The 22,185-nt window shown below is 46.6% G+C and overlaps 1 protein-coding gene across 1 annotated transcript in view; it reads right to left on the bottom strand.

Annotated features, from left to right (window-relative positions):
• KLHDC1 (kelch domain containing 1) overlaps window positions 1-22,185 on the bottom strand; it is a 60,347-nt gene that overhangs the window by 18,356 nt on the left and 19,806 nt on the right. Inside the window, exons 8-9 of the mRNA XM_067554730.1 lie at window positions 13,929-13,987; window positions 2,072-2,184 (exon numbers count right to left, since the gene is read on the bottom strand). Of these exons, the coding sequence (XP_067410831.1) occupies window positions 2,072-2,184; window positions 13,929-13,987 (172 nt within the window). The remainder of the gene's footprint in view (window positions 1-2,071; window positions 2,185-13,928; window positions 13,988-22,185) is intronic.

Below are 22,185 nucleotides of genomic sequence, written 5' to 3'. Positions count from 1 at the left end.
CTTCACTTCCGCTCAATTGATCCCAGTGAATTGATACAGTGACGCCAACTGTGCCACCATCAGTATAGGCACAGTCATACTGGGAAGAATAAGCAATCTTTATTTGTTTCTTGCACAAAGTGGTTGCACCTCACATTGATACACAATGCAAGCTGGATAGCAGTCATAGCACAACATAGTGATGTTTACAAAGACACCTTATTGGTGCTCATTGTCAAAATAGTTCCTCAAGGCCTTCCTGATTTGAATGCTCCTGCTGTAATGCTCTAACAGCCCTGACATCTTGTTGTTCATATTCAGCCCAAGGCAATCCGCCTCTGCACTCTATCCAGGGGGAAGCTTTTCACTTTTAGCTTCACAAATATTATGGAGCACACAGCAGGCAACGATAACCATGGGAATATTTTCCTCATTTAGGTCTAATCAGCCATAAAGGCATTGCCAGTAAGCTTTTAATTTGCCAAATGCACATTCAATGGTTATTTGGCACCTGCTCAACCTGTTATTGAAGTATTCCTTGCTGCTATCCACGTTGCCCGTATAAGGCTTCATGAGCCATGGCAGTAAGGGGTAGGCTGGGTCTCCCAGGATCACTATGGGCATTTCAACATCCCCCAATGGAATTGTTTGGTTTGGAAAGAAAGTCTCTGCTTGCAGCTTTTGGTACAGGTCAGTATTCCTGAAGATGCGTGTGTCATGCACTTTTCATGACCAACCTGCGCTGGTGTCAGTGAAACGTCCACAGTGATCCACAAGCACAAACAGTAACATAGAGAAGTACCCTTTTCTATTGATGTATGCCGTCGCAAGACGGTCTGGGGCCAAAATTGGGATATGCATGCCATCTACCACCCGCCATAGTTAGGGAATTGCAATGCTGCAAAGTCATCCTCTATTTCACGCACATTTCCAAGACTCACAGTCCTTCATAGCAGAATGCAATTAATGACCCTGCATATTTGTGATAATACAGCTCCAACGGTGCACTTCCCGACTCCAAACTGATCAGCAACTGACGGGTAGCAGTCTGAAGCTGCCAACTTCCACAGGGCGATCACCACGCGCTTCTTCACTGAGAGGGCAGCTCTCATTTGTGTGTCCTTGAGTCGCAGGGCAGGGGCGGGCTCCGCACAGAGTTCCATGAAGGTGCCTTTGTGCATTCAGCCACTGCTTGTCATCCCAGACCTGCATAGTGATGTGATCTCACCATTCAGTGCTTGTTTCACACGCCCAAAAGCGACAGACAGTGCACTGTGTGCAGATGCTCCATGAATGTAAACAGTAATCCAGCGTTGTTTGTTTGCATGTCACACAGCAGGTCAGGTGCCTCAGATTCCTGTTCCGATTGGAAGCTCATGATATACTGCATGACCAGCTATAATGTGTTCCGAACACTGACAGCTACAGTGGAGAGCAGTGCGGGATCCATCCTTTCAGATAGAGATGGCGGGCACTCAGGAAAGTGAGGCCATTTAAAAATGCCACAAAACACAATCAGAAACCCATGGAATAATGGGACGGAAATCACTGCATCATGGGATGTTGAGCCCACACCCATGATGTACTGTGATACTCTACAACTTCCCACAACCCCTCGATGCACAAGGTGGCAAGTTGCACAGTGGGATAGTTGCCCACAATGCACTGCTCTCACTGTCGATGCTAGAGCAACAAGTGTGGACACACTTTGGTGACACAATGAGTGCTGTGGACTGGCACAAGAGTTGTAATTACAGCGCTTTTTGATCATTGCTGTAACTTTGGTCAACAAAACTTTCTAGTGTAGACAAGGCCTTAGATTGAGCGAAACTCTAGCCCCTTCTCTTTTAAATGGTAAACTGTTTAGTGAAAGGACTATTTGTCCAGCACATATACTCATTGTACTGTGCTATGTCCACCAACAGTGCTATATAAAACAACACTAATAAAAAGTGTCTGAATAAATATTCACAGAGATAGAGTCATATAACAAGACCTGGACCTAAACATCTTCAAAATGAAGTTGAATGTATAACAAATCTTGGTTAGCACTAAAATGTATGATGGCCTCTGTAACCATTTAATTACTTACTTAGAGGAACATTATCTGAACTCAGTCCACCAAATAGGAAAAGTTTATCATCTGCTATAGAAGTCAAAGTGTGCCACGATCGATCTTTTGGTTTCTCTCCACTAATATGAATTCTTGGTAAAACAAAAAATAAGAGAACAAATTAAGAAGAATGCTTAAACTGAACTGGACTAGCAGCTCATCATTTTCTAGAATAAGCAGGGACTCTGTCCTAATTAAACAGGCTGCAGTAGTGTAAACCTCAGCTACACTCAACAACTCAGGTGTTCAAAACTGAAACAAGAAATTGTTTGTAACAACTGTTCTTTGGAAGTAGCACTTGTGATAATGATCTTACAGTATATAGCAAGTTTCATCCCCCAAGATATTTTACAAATCTTAAACTTATGTATGAAACACAGGGACTGCTCTTTTAACCACTTAAGTGATTATTTAACACACACCAGAACAGCTTTGGAATCTCCATCCTTAGAGGTTTTTAAGCTGAGGCTTGACAAAGCCCTGGCTGGGATGATATAGCTGAGGTTAGTCCTGCTTTGAGCAGGGGGTTGGACTAGATGACCTCCTGAGGTCCCTTCCAACTCTAATATTCTATGATTCTATGAATAATGTATCAAACTGAAACTGAATAGCATATTTAAGTAGATAGGTTGCAGTTACTCAAGCTAAAATTTAACCAGAATAGTGGAATTATAGTTCTCCTGCTCCTGAGAAAAGAAAGAGATCTTTAATGACTACAAGTGGCTGGGACCTTGGCTTTTACTTCTTATCCCCAAAATACCAAACTTCCACAGACACAGTGCCCTCAAGCACAATTGTGGGACACAGGTTCATACAGACTTCAGAAGAAGATTGCTATCTTCTGAGCCACTTTGAATATTTGAGCCACTTCAACTACTTCCTGCAACAGCTAGGTGCTTCTGGGGACTTTCTCAAGAACTTGATGCTTAAGCTTGCGACACCTGAGAATCACAGAACAAGATCTGTAATACTTATTGAAAAAAACAATTACTTACTTTATATTAACCATATTCTTCAACACGTTGTTCATGTGAATCAAATTCTAGATGTGCATGTGCCTTGTGCATGCAAGATTGGAATCTCTGAATAGCAGTGTCTGTTGTGTTGTGCATATCCTTATATTTCCCTACCCTACAGCATAAAAGGCAGAGTGGTCGCAATCATCCCTCAGTTCCCTTGCTAATTCAGATACCTAGGTACAGAGGACTCTGAAAAAGTTGGGATGGAGGGCAGGTTGTGCGATTCCCTGACAACAACATCTCAGAGAAGAAACCATTACTTACTGGAATTGTGGTTCTTCAATTTGTGATGAAGATGTGCATTCCACTTAGGTATATGCATGCCCAGCACACCAGAGCTGGAGAAATTTGTCTATCAATACTGGTAGAGAGGTGTCACTCATGCCTTGTGGCCATAGTCCCTCCCCTAGCAACATGAGGTGGTGCTGTCCCAATCCTCCCTCACTTCCTTTGCACGTAACACCCGGAAACGAGACTCCAATGCAGAGGGGACCGAGAGTGGGTTGAGGAATACACATCTGCATCACATCTTGAAGAACCACAGTTGCAGTAAATAACCATTTCCTCTTCTTCGACTAGATGCAAATGTGTATTTCACTTGGGTGACTTCCAAAGAGTAGCTCCCCCATGACACAGGGCTTGGAGCCTACCTAAATAAGGCCTACAGGACCACTCTACCAAAGCATGCATCTGCCTTGGAAAATGCGGTTATGGCATAATGGTTCATGAATGTATGTATCTATAATCACATAGAAGCCATGCAAATGTCCAATATGGAAATGTCACTGAGGAACACTATGACGTTGCTTGCGCCCTCGTTGAATGAGCTCGCACTCACTGAGAGAGCGTAGCCAAAGCTATTTCATATGCAGTCTGGATGCAGGATGTTATCTATTTGGAGATCGTCTGTGAAAAGACTTTATGCGATCTTCATATGATACAAACAAATGAGGCAAAGCATGAAACGGTTTAGTCCAGACATCTCCTGATTTCTAAGGTATGGAGATGCCGTTCCTCTGGAGATGAATGTGGCACAGGAAAGAACACAGGTACCGCCTGGTTCAGATGAAACTGAGAAACCACTTTAGACAAAAATTTTGGATGTTGTCGTAAGGTCACTTTGTCTTTGGAGAATTGTGTATAAGAGGCTCTGCTATCAGAGCCTGCAACTCACACACTCTCCTTGCGGATGTTATTGCTACCAGGAATGCAGTTTTCTGACACAAAACTGGAAAGGGACAAGATGCCAGGGGCTTGAATGGAGGTCCCATTAAGGCCACTAGGATTGAAACCCACACAGGAACAAGTTCTCAGACCGGGGGATGTAGACAAAGGAGCCCTTTTAAGAATCTTGCTACCATGGCTCTGGAGAAGACTGATCTTCCCAGAATAGGGGGGAAGGAGGGATGAAATGCCAATAATGCTTCAGATGCACTTCCAGTGAACTAAATGCAAGCCTCAACAACTGAAGGTGCAGCAGGCACTCCAAAATGTCCTGGATGGAGGCCAGTGTTGGTTGCATTCCACGGGCAAATGACCACACCAAAAATCACTTCCATTTTGCCGAACAGGACCATCCGGGTGGAGGGTTTTCTATTGTTCAGGAAGACTTGTTGGACAGCCATTGAACATGGCTCTTCCTCCTCATTCAGCCATGCAGTAGCTACGCCATGAGATGCAGGAAGCTGAATGCAAGAAAGCAAAGTGCAGCCTTGGTTCTGAGTGAGTAAGTCAGGATGGGGAGAAAGTGGTATGGGAGGCTGAACAGACAGGTCGGAGAACCAGTCCTGTCTCGGCCATACCAGGGCAATAAGAATGAAATTGGCACGATCCACCTTGAGCTTGAGGACGACCTGAGGGATGATTGGGATCGGCGGAAAGGCACAGAGGAGAGCCAACAGCCAGCTGAGGTGGAAAGCATTGGACAGAGAGCCTGGACTGAGGCTCCCTCAACAGCAGAACAGACAACATTTCCTATTGTCCTTTGTAGCAAACAGGTTGATCGTCAGGATGCCCCAAGCTGTGAAGATGGCCCAGAGGACACTTGTCTTCGGGGACCATTTGTGACTCAGGGAAAAATACCTGCTGAGATGGTCCATGAGGAGATTCTGAACCCAGGTAAGTGAATAGCTATCAGAGTAATGTTCTCCTCGATGCAGAACTGCCAAATCCTGATTGTCTCTAGGCAGAGCAACCTGGAGTGTGCTCCTCGTTTGTTCACATGCTACATCACGATGGTATTGTCAGTAAGTATGTGATACACCGAGTCTCTGATAGAGTCCTGAAAAGCATGGCATGGATTGTAGATGGCCTGAAGCTCCAGCCCATTGAGATGGAGTGAGACCTCTTACTCCTATTTGCACTTTTAGTAACCCCAAGTGTGCCCCGCAACCCATCAGGGAGGCATCAGTAACAATCAATTTGATTGGCAAGGACCGGACAAAAGGGAACACCTTGGCAAACATTTTCTGGATGCAACCACAACTGTAAGGAGTTCAGTGGAGACAGATGAACCAGTCTGTCTAGAGGGTGAAGAAGACAGTAAACCATCCTGAGCCACATTTGAAGTAGGTGAAGGCACAATCTTGAAAACTGGACCTCCTGCATGCAAGCGGACATGTGGCCCAAGAGTCTCAGACACATCTGAACTGTTGTGGAAGGCTGAGACTGCAGACTGAGGCAATGGGTGTGAATGGTCAGTTGGCAGGAATGCTTTCAATGTCATAGAATCTAACAGGGCCCCAATTAACTTGAAATTTTGAGTGGGAGCCAACACTGACTTCCCAGTGTTTAGGATGAGACACAGATGGTCGAGCAAGCACAGTGTGGTGCTGATGTGAACAAGAACTTCTCTCTGGATCTGCCCCTCTGTAACCAGTTGCCAGATATAGGTAGATGTGAATGCCTTTCTTCCTGACTTACACTGTAACAACCATGCATTTAGTAAAAACTTAAAGAGCAGAAGAGAGACCAAATGGAAGAACTGGTGGGTACTAAAAGTGGCATTCTGCCACAACAAATCAAAGGAACTTTCTCTGGCTCAGCAAAATCATCACATGAAAGTATGCATCCTGAAGGTCCAAAGCAACAAACCAGTCATTCTGCAACAACACAGGGAGAATAGTCAACACAGTGACCATTTGGAACCTCATACCCCTTGCTTGGATTTGGATACCAGGAGTAGAAGTCATGACTTTGTGTTCTGGCAGAAACTCTTCCACCACTGTCAAAGCCAGCAGAGAGCAGACCTGCTCAAGGAGCAGTATCTTATGAGAGGCCTCTGAAGAGGGATGGGGAGTGAAGATCGGGAGGAGGTGTGGAGAGGAACTGAATGGCATAAGCTGATCTGAAGGTGCTTAGGACCCAACTGTCGTTGGTGATCTAGTCCCAAGCATTTTGAAAGTTGGCCAGCCTGTCCCCAAAGCGGGAAGATGAGGAAAGAAGAGCAATGACTGAACCAGTGCTCTGGACCAAGGAGTCAAAATGGGTGCTTGGAGGATGCTGGGAGAGGGCATGTGGACTGGCTGAACCTCAAGCCTGACTGCTTTCTTCTGTAGGATATATCCCTCTTTCTGGGGGTAGTCCCTTTGCCTCGGATGAGGGAAAGGCTGTCCTAACATACACTACAGATAATACCGGTGTTGGTGTTGAACGCTGTAGTGGCACCTATGCACCACTAGAATGTACATCCTCAAGGACCACAGGTAGCCTTGGAGTCCTTGAAGGAGTTCAACATCTTGTCAGTTTTGTCTGAAAACAACATTTTGCCGTTGAAGGATAAATTCTCAATGGCTTTCTGGACATCAATGGCAATGCCCAAATTCTGCAGCTAGGAAGCTCTCATCAGGGTGATCTGAGAGGCCATCAACCCTGGCTGAGGTGTCCGCAAAGTCTAGCGCTGACAGCCAGGACATCTTAGCCACCAAGCAATGACAAATACTCTAAATTCCTCTCGTGAGACCTTAAGCAGCTGGTCTGCGAACAAAATCAAATTTGGACAGCACAGCTCACTGGTTAGCAATTCACATCTGTAAGAAAGAGGAGATGTAAATCATCTTACCCCTGAGAACCATAATTTAGAGTCCTTATTCTTGGGGGTGGACTTAAATCTGCCATGCCAGGCTCTGTCATTTACTATAGTTACTACTAGGGAATTTGGGGGTGGATGGGAGTAAAATCCCTGCACAGGAACGAAATAGCATTTTTTCATATACTCAGCTGCAGACGGTACCAAAGCCAGTGTGCTCCAGAAAGCTTTAGTCAGTTCAAGAAGCACATCACTGATAGGGAGGGTGACTCTCCCAGGGGCCGATGGCTGAAGGATATCCACTAATTTGTGCAAGAGGACATCACTTGGATACCAAGGAAAGCAGCTACATGCTTCAAAAGGTCTTGCTACACCTTAAAATCCTCTGAGCCTGGCAGCACAGAATTGTCTGTAGATAAAGATGAGGCCCTTAACTGAGCAAAATCCAGATATTATTCCATTGCTGACAGGAGAAGGAATGTTAGTGCCTGTGGCAGATTGACAGTCCCTCACTGCAGATCCCTCTTCTAAGATGGCTGCAAACTCTTGCTTAGAGGAAGGGGACAATGCATCTGTTCAGTGACTGCCATGTATTGAAATGGTATCTACCCAGCAGTGCTTGCTGATTTGCTACCCATAGCTGGAGACTGGCCGTGGAATAAATTTTTCGACCAAATAAGTTGGGTCTCTTAGCATCTTTGTGTTTAAGGGTCGAACTAACTTTCCCCTGTCTGTCCCTTTCATTGGCGGCTGTGACCACTAGGGATCCCAGCGTGGGGTGGGTATAAAGATATTCAAACCCTTTAGCCGGTACATAATATTTTCTCTCTGCCCTCTTAGAGGTGGGAGGCAGAGAGGCCAGGATTTGCCACAGGGCCTTGGCCAGTTTAACAACCCCCTCATGGCCCAGGAGGGCCACCCTGCTAGGGGCTGCCAAGGCCAAAATTCCAAAGAACTCGTCGACCGGCTCACACAGCTCCTCTATTTTGAGGCCTAAATTGAAGGCGACCCTTTTCAACAAGTACTAATGCGCCTTGAAGTCATCTATCAGCACCGCAGACGAGGGTCCCACAACTGCCTCGTCCAGAGACAATGGGGATGAGGCCGGTATCTTGGCTGGGGGAGGTGGGGTGTGGTGGGTCCCCTCGGGCTCAGTGCATGTGAGCCGTCATGGTCAGAGTCTGAATCCAGGTGCAGTGCTGAACTCTGGGGAATGAAGGAGTGTGGCACCTATGTTCCTCTCCCAGAACCAGTTTGTGGCATCCCCGTGAGAAAACCCCACCAATAAGACACAGGCACCACCGTCAGGAAGACCGGCACTGGGGCTAGAGCCTGCTTGGTATGAACAATTTCCTTGCTGTCTGAGGACTTGTTTGGCCAGGGTGGTGCTGACTCCGAGTATCTCACGGTGCTGTGTGGAGCTGGGTGCAGACAGCCCAAATGTTGGGAGTGACGGGACCGGCTCTTATCTTTCGGCTTCCTATAAGGGCTAAGCGAGCAGGGGCCCCGGTGCCAGAGAAACACGTCACGGACTGGACAACCTTCGGTGTTCAGCCCAATACCGGGTCTCCGGAGACTGATAGTGGGAGCCCGGTCCAGTGCTATCTTGACTTGGAGAGCATGGTCTTGACTTCGCGGAGCGCCTACGCACCAGCAAACAGTGTCTGGAAAACGGGGACTGTCAAGCTGATCTGTCCCTCAACACATTACCTGCCAGTGCCGAATCATGGTGCAGGAGCCTGCCGTCCCTCAGCACCAGCGGCACGGGCAGCGCCAGGAGGTCCTTGATAGTCTGGAAGGCCTCCAGTGTTGACAGCAACACAAAGCGGTGAGGGCCTCTACCGCTACCAGGAGTCGGAGGAGGGGTCCGATCTGGTGCCAGGGTCGATGCTTGCAGCAGCGAGGGACCCTTCTGAGGTGGGGAGGAGTGGCGGCCTGACATGGGTCTCGCCTGATCCCCTTTGGCTTTCTCTGCGGGGAGTGACTGTGTTCCGCATGAGTCTTCTTCAGGCTCTTTTTCGGTACCAGGGACTGTGACTGGTGCTGAGAGGAGGATGATGGCGCCAGAGGCGCACTGTGCACAGAGGCCATCGTGCTCAGTCTGATCTGCCAGGCTCCGACACCGGTCTGAGTGCCGACGCCATCAAGATAGCCCAGAGACAAATATCTCAGTCTTTCTGAGTCCATGGGCGAAAACTTTTGCAGATTTTACACTTTTCACTAAAGTGTGCTTCACCCAAACACTTTAAAGAACTTTGATGCAGGTCGCTCCATGGCATAGGCTTTTTACATGAAGCGCAGGTATTAAATCCCAGGGAACATGGCATGCCCCAACCCTGACTCTCATAACTAACTAACTAGAACTAAGAAACAAACTATGTACACTAGAACAGAGAATAACCCACTAGGTTTAGCCAGAGAACTTGCGAAGGCAAGAGACGTTCCAGCACTGTCACTGGCAGCAAGAAGGAACTGAGAGGGAGAGGGAGCCAGCGGCACCTATATGCGGGCACATGTGTGCGCCGCTGCAGGGGGTGCTAGAGCCAGCTCATCCAGGTACCACTAGGGGAAAAGGTTTTCAGGCACCGGTGCATGTGGCACGCACACACACTTAAGGTGGGAATGGACATGAGCAAGCACTTGAGGAAGAACCAGAGTTACCAGAAGGTGAGTAACTGTTTTTTGCTTCTCCAAGTATGTGTCGTGTGGAGCTCACTCTAGGTGACTGATAAGCAGTGCCCCATCTGCAAGTTGGGATTGAAGAGTTGCAACTGCCACTAACTGAAAAGTGATTGTAATATTTTCCTTCCAAATCTGGCATCTGATCTTGCTGCCAAGTCCAGGGAGTAGGGTTTAACAACCGTAAGGGAAATGTTATATAAGGAGGATCAGCTGTGAGAGCTTGGAGTTTGCTGACATTTTGGCTGATGTAGTGGCCATCTTGAGAGTAAGGTGGTGTAAAGAGCAATTAAAGATAGGCTCAAAGGGGGATCTCCATGAGGCTTGAAAGGACAATATCCTATGTTGGAGGGGGTTCCTTTACTGTAGGTAAGTATAGAGTAACCCCTTTAAAAATCTGGATGGAGTAGGTAAACATGACTGGACGGGAGCGAGGTAGCATGATGAAATCACTGCAAGGTGGACCTTAATGGAACTGAATGAAAGTCCACAGTATTTCAAATGCAGAATATAATCCAGGATTTTAGGTACGGAGGCCTCCAATAGTCAGGTACTCAGTTGCCCAAATTGAAAATCTTTTCCACTTTGAGTAAGTTTTCCTTGTGGGCAACTTTCTGCTTTGCAGTAGAATTTCTCAGACCTGTAGATAACAATCTCTATCAGTAGCATTCATGCTAGCATCCAGGCTGTCAAGTGCAGTGATTTCAGGTCTGGGTGACATACCTGACTTAGGTTCTGTGGTATTATGACTAGACAGTCTGGAAGTATTATCGGAGGTTTAGTTGACATTCTGAGGAGACTGGTTACCCAGAACTGTCTTAATCAATATGGAGTTATCAGGATTCCAGTGGTTTCATCCTGTCTGATTTTTCATATTAACCCGGGTGGCACAGGGATCGGTGGAAATGTGTATGCAAGACCTAAATCGCGAAGAATAAGAAAGGGGTCTTGCAAGGATCCATGACTCATGCTTCCACTGAAGCAAAATACACTTTATGTTCACTTTTGTGGCAAATGAGTCTATAGTGGGGTTTCCAGATCAGTGAAATATAGAAAGGTTGACATCTGTGTGAGGCTTTTTGGGATGTTTATGAAAAACATTAGGGAGGTTGCTTGGACCTCCCTTTCCCGCTTCCCCTCCCTTCATGGAAACTGGAACCTCTCTCTCCCCTCATCCTCTCCCCTCCCTGGACCCCTCTCTCCTCTTTTCCCTGTCTGAGGCCAAGAAAGGATGGAGCTGGGCCCCTGGGCCTGATACACCCAAAGAGGGAGAAGGGAAGGATTAGCCCTAGGAAAGCTGCCCTCCTATGCAGTTTAAGACTCTTTAATTACATTGATCAGTCCCAGGCCTGTATGTTCTTCCCAGGATGATCCTCTTCTACCTCCTCTGTCACATTCCCTTGCTCCTCCTCCACTGCTGCCTTCTCTTGCCCCTCTGGCTTCTCTTTCCACTTTCCTCTTTCACAAACTGCACAGTAAGGGTCTGACAGAAGGCAAGCTGCAGCAACTGTCAGTGAGATCTGGAGCACTGGATTCACCAGCTAAGCCACTGGCTTCCTGTTGAGCTGTAACTATCCCATGTGGACTCTGCTGGCATACTCTACATACCTAGCATCACAGTTCAGGGCAGCTGCACCTGTATTCCTCCTTCATGGTCCCTTTAGGGCAGCAACTCTAGGCTCTTGGCTCCACAGCCGTCACTTCTCTTAGGCAGACCCCTGCACCTCTCTCCCTCCTGAGTGGGGGTTTTCCAAGCAGCACAGTTACCTGCCTACTTTGTGATAGCCCCAGCAAGCTGTATCGCCTAAATAGGCTAGCATCTGTGCTTTACTTTCTCTCTGAATGCTTATGAACAATGTAATTGCTAGCAGTTACAAGTTACCACACAGTTCTTTGTAAGCCAGCAAGCACATTTATTCTTAAAATGAAGCAGTACAGAGAAAACATATTAAAGCAATAAAAGAACCTACACACATGCTAAAAAGCTTACCAGAGATCATCCAACTCCAACAAGGGCTCCTGTAGGAACCTGTCCTTCAAACTCTACAAAATGGTTTTCCTGAGGTTACAAGTTCGTAACAGCATTAGCTCAAAACAAGCATCCCCATGAATAGTAGAAAATGGCCCTCTCCTCAGGGAGTAGCTTCAAAAGACTGGGATTCCGCATAACCAGAGGTGGGAAATTTGCATCACCTCTGCAGGGAATCCCAGCTCACAATAATGCATAAGCCATTCATTTAATAAAATGGACCCCAAATCTACTTAAACTTAATAAGGTCACAAAAGGATATGACAGGAAATTGCCTTATCTGTCACACCTAAAGTGCATTAACAGAGTCTAGCAGGGTCCACATGGGTCAGTTAGAACACAATACGCAGCCTGTGGCCTGGGAAATGAATCCAGCAGGACCCCAACACATTCAAAATCGCCACAGCTTGTCTCCCATCAGACTTTCACTGAGCATTCTGTGCATATGTCATAGGGATGGTTAAAAAAAATGCCCCCCATGGCCACAGCGCTATTTTCTGTGGTTTGTTGGACCCGAGTGGTTGTTAGGCACACAGAGATGTTTGTGTGTGTGTGCGCGCACACGCGTGCACTTGCAAAATTAGTAGATTTAAGACAGAATTAATAATTTCATAATCACATGTAAAAATCAGGAGAATTATGAAAAAATTAGGGGGGGTTGGTTGGCATCTGATATTGGCATGATACCATTCAGGGCTGATGACTGATTGTCTACTTAGCAAGTCTGCTAAATCACTGTTGGCCTTTCTTCCTTCTTTTCTTTTTTTTTTTTGGTGGGGGAGGGGAAAGCACAGCCAACAAAGAACAAACGAGGTGAAGGAAAAAAGCTTCAAGGGGAGCTAAAATTAACAAAACTAAAGGGAGTTAAAGATCCGTGAATGAACAGCTCTGAGCGACATCTCTAGCCAGGGACTGTTGAGAAGGAACTGAGGAGGGAATGCCCCCACATGCTGACTGGCCTCGTGGCAGGCAGAGAGCAGTACATGCGCAGGCAGGACGATGGCTACCAAAGTTTTTCAGTCAGCAGTATGGGGGTGGAGATACACCTACAGTGGTGCACCCATCGGGACACTACGCAAAGAAGAATAAAATGTTTTTAATTAAACAACCAAAGGAAAAGGAGATCTGATTGGGAAATTTACCCTAATTGACTAACTGGACAACAAATATCAGAATTTCCACTAAGTGGTAGCAGCAGACACTGCTTGTTCTGTCTCGCTCCCACAGACAACAAGAAGGAACTGAGAGGCGATCATGGCCGCTCTGCACTTAGATAGTAATGGGAGGTGCAAGACCATACAGGTGCAGGAGTGGCTCAAAGGACACTTGTTCAAAGATTCTAATCTTGTGCACATCAGACACACATATACTTAAAGTGGAATCCACATGGACACACACTCAAAGAAGTTGTATTTCCCTGCCTTGCATGAAGTGAGTTAGGCAACTTAAGGAAGAACAGACACTGACCATCAAACGTCAGTTCCTATTTGTCTAAAATAGCTATATAAAAATCAATATATAAACAATGACTCCTCATCTCTATCATAAATGCTCCCTTTCAAGAGTAATAATAGGAAGCAAACAAATACCTGTGTTAATTTAACAAACTTTATCAAAAAGTAAATATTTATGAAAGATTCTTTCTTTGTAAATTCTATTCTTTGGGTGTTTTTTTAAAAACGTTTATCTTGATAAACATTAAAACCTTTCCCCAATCTAGACTGTAAAAAAGAGCCTCATCTACATAACGTAAGACCCATAGGGACTGTAGTGTTCAAAAAACATATGAAAATAAAATTTCAGTGTAATCAGTGGTAATTTACCCACATCTGAAAATTAGGCAACTAAATCACTACATGCTGTGCTGAAAATTTGCCTGATAGCATCAGTGGTTCTTGGAGCAAAAGAGAGAACAGTTTAGTAGCCACTACAAATTAAATTGAAATAAAAACATAGAAGTTGTTGAAATAGTTAAAAAACGCTCATTCTAGTCCCAGAAAAGCTACAATAATAGCATTAAAACATATTGTTAAATAGTTTCAATCTGTTATTTATAACTAAGTTGCATATAGCCAAACTTACCTTCCAGACCAAATCCAAGTATCTAAATTCAGATAGTGCAAATCGTTCATTCTAGTTTGCTAAAACAAAACAAAAAAACCCACAAAATCAGTTGTGTTAAATTAGGCATATGATAAAGCAGAGTATTTCAGAGATCTTCCTAGATACTATATACATAAGTAACATTCTATTAAAAGAAATGTGTAACCATGTAGCTCAACACAACAGTCTGAAAATTCCCCAGATCAGAAGAGAGGATTACTCACCCTGTGCAGTAATTGAGGTTCTTTGAGATGTGTGTCCCTATGGATGCTCCACTTTCAGGGAGACTGCGTCCACGCGTTTGTGATAAGAGATTTTTGGTAGCACTGCCCATTTGGGCCACATATGCACTCCCCCGTCTCACACCACTTTTGGCAACTATATAGCACTGTGCAGCCAAACCGCCTTCAGTTCCTTGTCCGAACTCCAAAGTAGAGGGGAGGAGGACGGATAGTGGAGCACCCATAGAGACATACATCTTGAAGAACCTCACTTACTGCACAGGGTGAGTATCCCCTCTTCTTCTTTGAGTAGTGTGCTGTATGGGTGCTGCACTTCAGGTGACTGTAGAGTACTGCCTCTTGTTGGAAGGATGGGTGTAGGAAGGCGCAGTGGCCTTGCTCCGAGCCTGGGCCTGAGGAAAGGCCGCAAGGACAAGATCAGACCCTGAACAGGCCGGCAGCTCAGTCTGCCCGGCAACCGGGGAGCCGGCCACCAACAGGTTCTACCGGCCGGCCAACCCGGCAGCAGGGGGCCAGAGCCTCAGTAAGGACTCTAACTACAAAAAGCAGGCCCTGTTGCTCAGTAGGGAGAGAGCTGCCTCCGGAGGCAGACGTGCCGTCCCGCTGGCTGCAGCGAAGGCCTGAACCGGGCCGGGCCTCCACCCCAAGCAACCGCCTCCCAGCACTGAGGCCCCGGGAGCGACCCAAGCAGCCCGCCTCTAAGGACTGGATAGGGCCTCTGGGCCCCATAGACTGGCAGAGGCCTACAGGCCCGAAGGACTGGGCCAAGCCTCTGGGCCCGAACGACTGGACTGAGTCCCCTGAGACGGAGGGCTGGGAGCTCCCCCCTGAGGCCGGCCCCGACCTTGAAGAGCTGCTGGACGCCAAACCCCCGGAAATGAGACAAGACCTAGAGGAGCTGCCTGAGGCTGAGCCCTACCCCGAGCCCTGGGACCTGGAAGCGCTGCCCCTCGCCGAGGAACTCCCCGCCATGCCGCCCGTGGACGAAGAGGGACTGGCTGGTCTACCCCGGGTGGTGTATCCCAGCGACCCTGAGGAATCAGCAGACGCAGGTACCGGGGGATACGGGGAGGAAGTGGCCCAGGGACAGCCATAGGTGTGGCTGTACAGGGGGCAACCCCCGTCGGCATGTTGCGGCAGGAGCCCCGCCTACTCAGTGGCAACGCCTTTGCCACTGTTAGGGCCCTGGGCTGGGACGCAGTGGAGTTGGGTGGGCCTGCGTCCCCCTCCCTTCCCCCTTATCCTTGCCACCCGGAGAGTGAGTACCGTTCCCTACCCTCTCGGCCCAAGGACACTGCTGACTCGCCCGCCCTGCCTGAGGGCCGGGGTGCTAGACTGCTTACTCGCCCGCCCTACCTGAGGGCTGGGGTGATAGACTGCATGCTCGGCTGCCCTGCCTGAGTGCCAGGGCAAAGGACTACTTAGTCGCTCGCCCTGCCAAGGGCCGGAGTGATAGACTGCTTACTCACCCTGCCTGAGGGCCAGGGCGATAGCCTATAGGGCCACCCGCCCTGCCTGAGGGCCTGGCCGACGGGCCCCTATGGACGCTCACATCCCCTCTTTGTTGGAAAGCGCAGTGGCCTTCCTCTGAGCCTGGGCCGGAGGAAGGGCCACAAGGACCAGACCAGGCCAGAGTCCATTCTACAATGGGATTTTGGAGTTGTATTCATGAGTGATGATAAGACAGTCAGTCTTAAAAGAGCATCCGATGTTGAATCCTGTGGAATTGCGTAGTGCTCTGTGAATATGTGGGCTGATGCCCAAGTGGCTGTTTTTCAAATCTCTGTGATTGGTACATTGTTTGGGAAGGCTATAGGAGGTGGAAGTAGATCTCATGGAGTGTGTTCGAGTTCCTGGTGGAGGTTGCAAATCACGTTGACTACAGCAGAGGTGAATGCAACTGAAAATCCATTTCAAAGCTTTTTTTTAAATATATGTCTGAGCCTTTTGCTCTTTCAGTAATAGAAAGATGTCATTTTGACGATTTTCTGAACAGCTTAGTTTTTTCAAGATAGAATGCTAGCACCCTGCTAACATCTAGTGTGCGGAGAACAGCCTCTCTTTTATTCCCATGTGGCTTGGGGGAAAATGATTGGAGGTAAATAGGCTGATTTAGGTTGAATAAGGTATTTTAGTCAGGAACTTTGGATGTGGTCATAACATAATTTTATCTTTGAAGAAAACTGTATATGGGGGATATGCCAGGAGAGCCCCAATTTCCCCCATTCTTCGAGTGGATGTGATGGCTATGAGAGAGGCTATCTTCGTAGATAGATGTATGAGCAAGCAGATCACCATGGGCTCAAACAGGAGATCAGTGAGGCATTGTAGCACCAGATTAAGGTCCCAAGGTGGAGTGGGATCTTGTATTTCAGGATAGAGTTCCAAATACCCGTCAGGAACCATTTTGTTATATGATGGGTAAATACTGAGTGTCCATCAATCTTGTGATGAAAAGCCATAATGGCTGTGAGATGAACTCTAACTGAACTTGAGGATAGTACTTTTTTTTTTTAAGTCGTAGGATATAGTCCAGTACCAGTGTCAAGGGTGAGGTGACAGCCATGGCGTGTCTGTTGATGCACCAAATGTGGAATCTCTTCAATTTGTCCAAGTAAGTAGACCGTGTAGTCGATCTTCTGCTATTTAATAGTATTCTCCTTTGGGTCTTCAGAACAAATCATCTTGGTACCCTGGAAGAGTCATGACTTCAAGTGGAGGATCTCTAGGATTGGGTTGTGAGTGTGGCCTGCATCCTGAGACAGGAGATGTGAAACAGAATGAAGAAGGACTGGTGGGCATACTGTCATCCGTAGAAGGTAAGGGAACCATGTTTGTCTGGGCTATGTTGGGGCTATCAAGAAGACTCTGGCTTTTTCCTCTTTTATTTTGCAAATTACTTTGGGTATTAAAGGGATTGGTGGAAAGACATACAGCAGATATGTGTCCCATCTGATGAGGAATGCATTCCCCAGAGAACGGTGGTCCAGTCCTGCTCTTCAGCAGAATTGCGGGCACTTCGTGTTCTTGGGTATGGCAAAAAGGCCTATGCTTAGGAATCCCCAATATCTGAATATCTTGTGTAGGATCACGGGATCTATCTCCCACTTGTGTTCCTGTGAGGATTTTCTGCTTAGTGTATCTGGTGTGGTGTTTTAACGTCCTGGTAGGTAAGTTGCTGAGATGCTGATGTTGTGGTGAATGCACCAATTCCATAATTTCAGTGCTTCGGCACACAGGGATTGTGACCTTGCTCCCCTTTGACGGTTTATGTAAAATATGGAAACAATGTTCAGTCTGTCATTATCCTTATGTCCTTGTTTCTGATCAGTGATAAAAAGTGTGAACATGAGTTCTGGACTGTTTGGAGTTCCAGTAGGTTTCTGTGTAAAGTTGACTCTGAAATTGTCCTGTACCATGTAGTTTTGCAAGTATGCTCCCTAACCCAAAAGAGATGCATCTGTTGTCAGCATTAGTGACAGAGGTGGTTGTGTGAAGGAAGCCCCGGAACACACATTATGGGGCTTTGTCCACCAGTCTAGTGAGCTTTTGGCTGTGAGTGGCATTGAGAAACATTTGTTCAACTTGTGTCTGTTCAGAATGTATACTGCCCTGAGTCACCCCTGAAGGCAACACATATGTAGTCCGGCATGTCTTACAACAAATGCGGTCATTGGCATATGTCCTAGTAGTTGTAAGCATGTTCTGGCTGATACCCTTGGGCTGCTTTACACTGTAGAGATCAAATTGATTAGGGGGGTAAAATCTGTAAGTTGACAATGAGACTTTGGCCTCCACTGCATCAAGGTAGGCCCCAATAAATTCTTAGCTGCACAGGTATCAGTGTTGATTTTTGAACATTTAGTTGGAAGCCTAGTTGTGAGGAAAGGGCTTTCGTCCTTTGTGTAGTTACTAGAGCGTGTTCTCAAGAGAGGCTTTGAATAGACAAATCATCCAATTATGGGAATATCATAATTCCCTGTTTGCAGAGGTGTGCCACCACCATCACAAGGACCTTGAAGAATACCCTGGGTGCTGTAAAAAGGCTAAACAGGAGTACCTTGTACAGGTAGTGATCCTGCCCCAGGACAATTCTGAATTTCCTATGTGATGGATGTATGGTGATAAGGAAATATGTGTCTCGGAGGTCGAGGACCAAGAACCAATTCCCCTTTTTCAGTGCTGGGATTATTGTTCCTACTGTGACCATCCTGAATTGGTGTACATCGACAAACTTGTTAAGTTTCTCAAGTCTAGAATGGGTTTCCACCCACCATTCTTTTTCAGGATTAAGAAATAGTTGGAGTAAAAGCCCCTCTCTCTGTTATATCAGAACTGTTTCTACAGTACCCAAGTTCAGGAGTGTAGGAATAAAATTGTAACCCTGTAGATTCATTCATAGCTTTGTGCATTCATACCCTTATTTGTGTCAACCTCTATAGCTTTGTTCATTCATACCCTTATTTGTGTCAACCTCTATATGGTATTATTATTAAAATTGTTTCCCCAGAATGTATAATCACCATCTCACAATTCTGTCTGTAACATCTGAACTCCTCTCAGCCATACTCCATATTGTAAATTGAAAACCCCATTTTGACCAAATGTACTCCATCTTGTACAAAACTCTTTCTAAACCTTTAAATGAATAAGTAACTTTATTTGAACAAGGTGTGAATGGAGGGTGTATGTGCGTGTGAACCAGATCCAAACTGCCAGCTTGTCCTGATGAAGTGTGGAGTCCACCCTAACGGCTGAAGAGTGCGAACACAACCCTAAAAAGCAAAAGAAGAATCCACCCCAGAAAACAAAAGGAAAACTTAATCAAGACACCATCAAAGAACGAGCTGAAAGTCACGTCTGCTATTGTCCGGCAATCAACTGTCACAGAGAAGTGACGTAACACAGCCGAAGTCAAAAACCTATAAAAAGACTGGGTGAGATTGCAAGGCTTTGGGGGAAGAGTAACGTTCTGCACACCATCAAAGAAGAGCGTCGGTGCACGCCCGACAAAGACCCCGCTCTCCTCATGCCCAGCTTCCCTCGCCAGGTAGCTGCCACGAGCCATGAACTCCAGCAACGGAACCAAGCTACGACCTCAAGCCACGATCAGAACTGGTAGCTACATAACCACAGAACGTTTTCTGGTGTGTTTGGGCGCGTGTGTATGTGTGTGTGTGCATAGGCTTAAGATAGTTATTAATTTAGTTTCTGATAATAAATGCGGCATACTGCCTTTTCCCCTTGAAACAGTCCTGAGTGCTTCATTTTGCACAACAGGAGGTGGTTTATTTCCTCCCATAAAAGGTGCTCGTAAGAAAAGTACCTGAAGAGAGACAAGGAGGGAGAGTGGGGAGGAGGGAGGGAAATTGAATTGAGTATCTGCTGCTGACAGTATCTGAGGTGATACTCTGACATATTGGGTAGAATGGGGTCAGATGGTCTCCAAACTGATGGACTCTTTCTGGTGGTTGCAGCACATGGGATTGGGGGGAGGCATCTTGGAGCCTTGGCCAAATTTTCAAAATTATTCCTTGGAAGTGGATTGTGGATGACTGATTTGGTAACCTCTGTCTTCGTCACTGCGGATCATATAGTCTCTGCAGAGGAACATATGGAGCAAGTCTCATTTGCTGTGCAGAATGGTATTTATTCGGCCTTCTCTTTTGTGCAGGTGTGTAAATACCTAAAGACTGAAGTGTTGCCCTAGAATCCTTTAAAGAACAAAGGATTCATCCATCTTGTCCACAAACAATTTCGATCCTTTGAAAGGAAGATCTTCAACTGTAGATTGTACCTCTTTAGGAAGCCATGATGCCCTTTGCATGACTATGGTTGTAGAAATCAATTACGCAGCTGTGATGGCTGCATCTAAGGAAGCTTGTAAGGCTGTCTTAGCCAGAAGCCTGGAATTGTTGTTTTGTTCAAAGATGACAATTTACTGAGATATCTTTGAACAGTTGCTGTAATTGTATTTGGCCATCAGTGGTTTGTAATTGGCAATTCCAAATTGCAGAGTTGCTGATGAGTAGGCCTTTTTTCTCCACTCTTTTGCAGGTGAGGGGTACTGAAACAGGTGTCTGCCAGATTGCCTTAGCTGGGTCCATCAAAGCCTCATTTATGGGGAGTGCAATTTTTGATGAGATTTACATTTAGAGTATATACACAAATTTACGTTAAGACTCTCTAACTTCTTCCAACGGTATTTGTAGTGAGTTTGCAATTCTCTCAAACATTTCTTGGAATGGCTGTTGTTGGTGGAAGAAGCATGACAGCCTCGTCTGGAGAAGATGAGGAAATACTAGTTGGTAGAGTGGCTTCCTGATCCATTCTCTTCTCCTGATCCTCAAAAGTCTCATCCTGAGATTTGGGGGGGTCAGGAGGGAGGAAGGGAATCTACCTACCAAGGCTGATGGGGAGTGTCTCAATCTCTCTATAGGTGCTAGGAGGCCTGGAAAATTGGAGCCCAAAGATCCCAGTAAGGCCATTGTGGTGGGAATGGAATAGGCAGCATCCATGTATGTCTGTGCCATCCGCGTGCATCACCCCAAGGCTGATATCTGGTCTGTACCAATGGGTCTGGTCTGATAGTTGTCTGATGAGGTGGGAAGTGGCATGTTGATGAGAAATAAATGTCCTCTTCCTCATTATTGTCCTCCTCACTGGAGGAGCAGAGGAGGCAGATCTGGATGACGGCGTTGAACATGACGGTACCAAGTGCACTAGGGAAGCAATGTGTACTGGAGCAATATTGGTATTGAGAAGAGGAGATTCCAGTATTTCAGATATCAGCAAGTCCTTCTGGAAACAGCACTCATGCGGTACCGCAGATATTAGTACTGAGGAAGACATTAGCAGCAGCACCACTGTAGCTGAAGAGATTGTCGGTGCTGATGGGACTCTGTACTCTGCTGAGGGACCGGTAGATGGCGTCGTAAATTGTTGCGGTGCCGATCTGCTTGGTGCCATATGTCTGAGTGGTTCTGGCAGTACTGGCATGGAGGAGCTAGGCTTATCTCTGACACTCATTTCTGAGCTTGCCCTCTTAGGGTCTTTGGCTTTAACAGTACCAGCGGTACCCAAGGATCCCACCAACTTGAAGGTACTCAACCTTGCTCTGGTCAGTACCAATGTCATCAAGCACACTGGGGACCTTTTCTTTTTAGCAGGTTCCCTGGTAGGGAAGACTGCTACCCGCTTCTTCGTGGCCTTTTGTGGGGATTGCAGGGTTTCCTCTGTGAGGAAAGCCATTGTCAGGATCGATAGGGACCAGTGCCCAGAAGAGATCGCCAGGTCATGGTTGGAAGCCAGATGCAGTGAGTGCTCCATCATGGTAAGTTTTAACTTGAGCTCTCTGGCTTTTCTGGCGTGTGTCTTGAGGTTGAGGCAATGCATACCGTTTTGTGATACATATGCCTCTCCTAGGCAGAGGATGCCCTGAGAGTACCCATCACTAAGCTGGAGGGAGTGGTAGATACCCTGGAAGGTAGGAATAGGATACAGAGTGACCTAAACAAACTGGAGGATTGGGCCAAGAGAAATCTAATGAGGTTCAACAAAGAAAAGTGCAGAGTCCTCCACTTAGGAATGAAGAATCCCATGCACAGCTATAGACTGGGGACCGACGAGCTAGGCAGCAGCTCTGCAGAAAAGGACCTGGGGGTAACAGTGGATAAAAAGCTGGATATGAGTCAGCAGTGTGCCCTGGTTGTCAAGAAGGCTAATAGCATATTGGGCTGCATTAGGAGGGGCATTGCCAGCAGGTCACGGGAAGTGATTATTCCCCTCTATTCGACATTGGTGAGGCCGCATTTAGAATATTGTGTCCAGTTTTGGGCCCCCCCACTACAAAAAGGATGTGGACAAGTTGGAGAGAGTACAGCAGAGGGCAACAAAAATGATTAGGGGGCTGGAGCACAGGACTTATGAGGAGAGGCTGAGGGAACTGGGCTTGTTTAGTCTGCAAAAGAGAAGAATGAGGGGGGATTTGATAG

The sequence above is a fragment of the Emydura macquarii genome, unplaced genomic scaffold, assembly GCF_026122565.2.
Source record: "Emydura macquarii macquarii isolate MOO-44397 ecotype Brisbane River unplaced genomic scaffold, CSIRO-AGI_Emac_v2 contig_1551, whole genome shotgun sequence".
Taxonomy (NCBI): domain Eukaryota; kingdom Metazoa; phylum Chordata; order Testudines; family Chelidae; genus Emydura; species Emydura macquarii.
The sequence above is the reverse complement of the archived record's forward strand: the minus strand, read 5'-3'. Positions and strand labels throughout refer to the sequence as shown.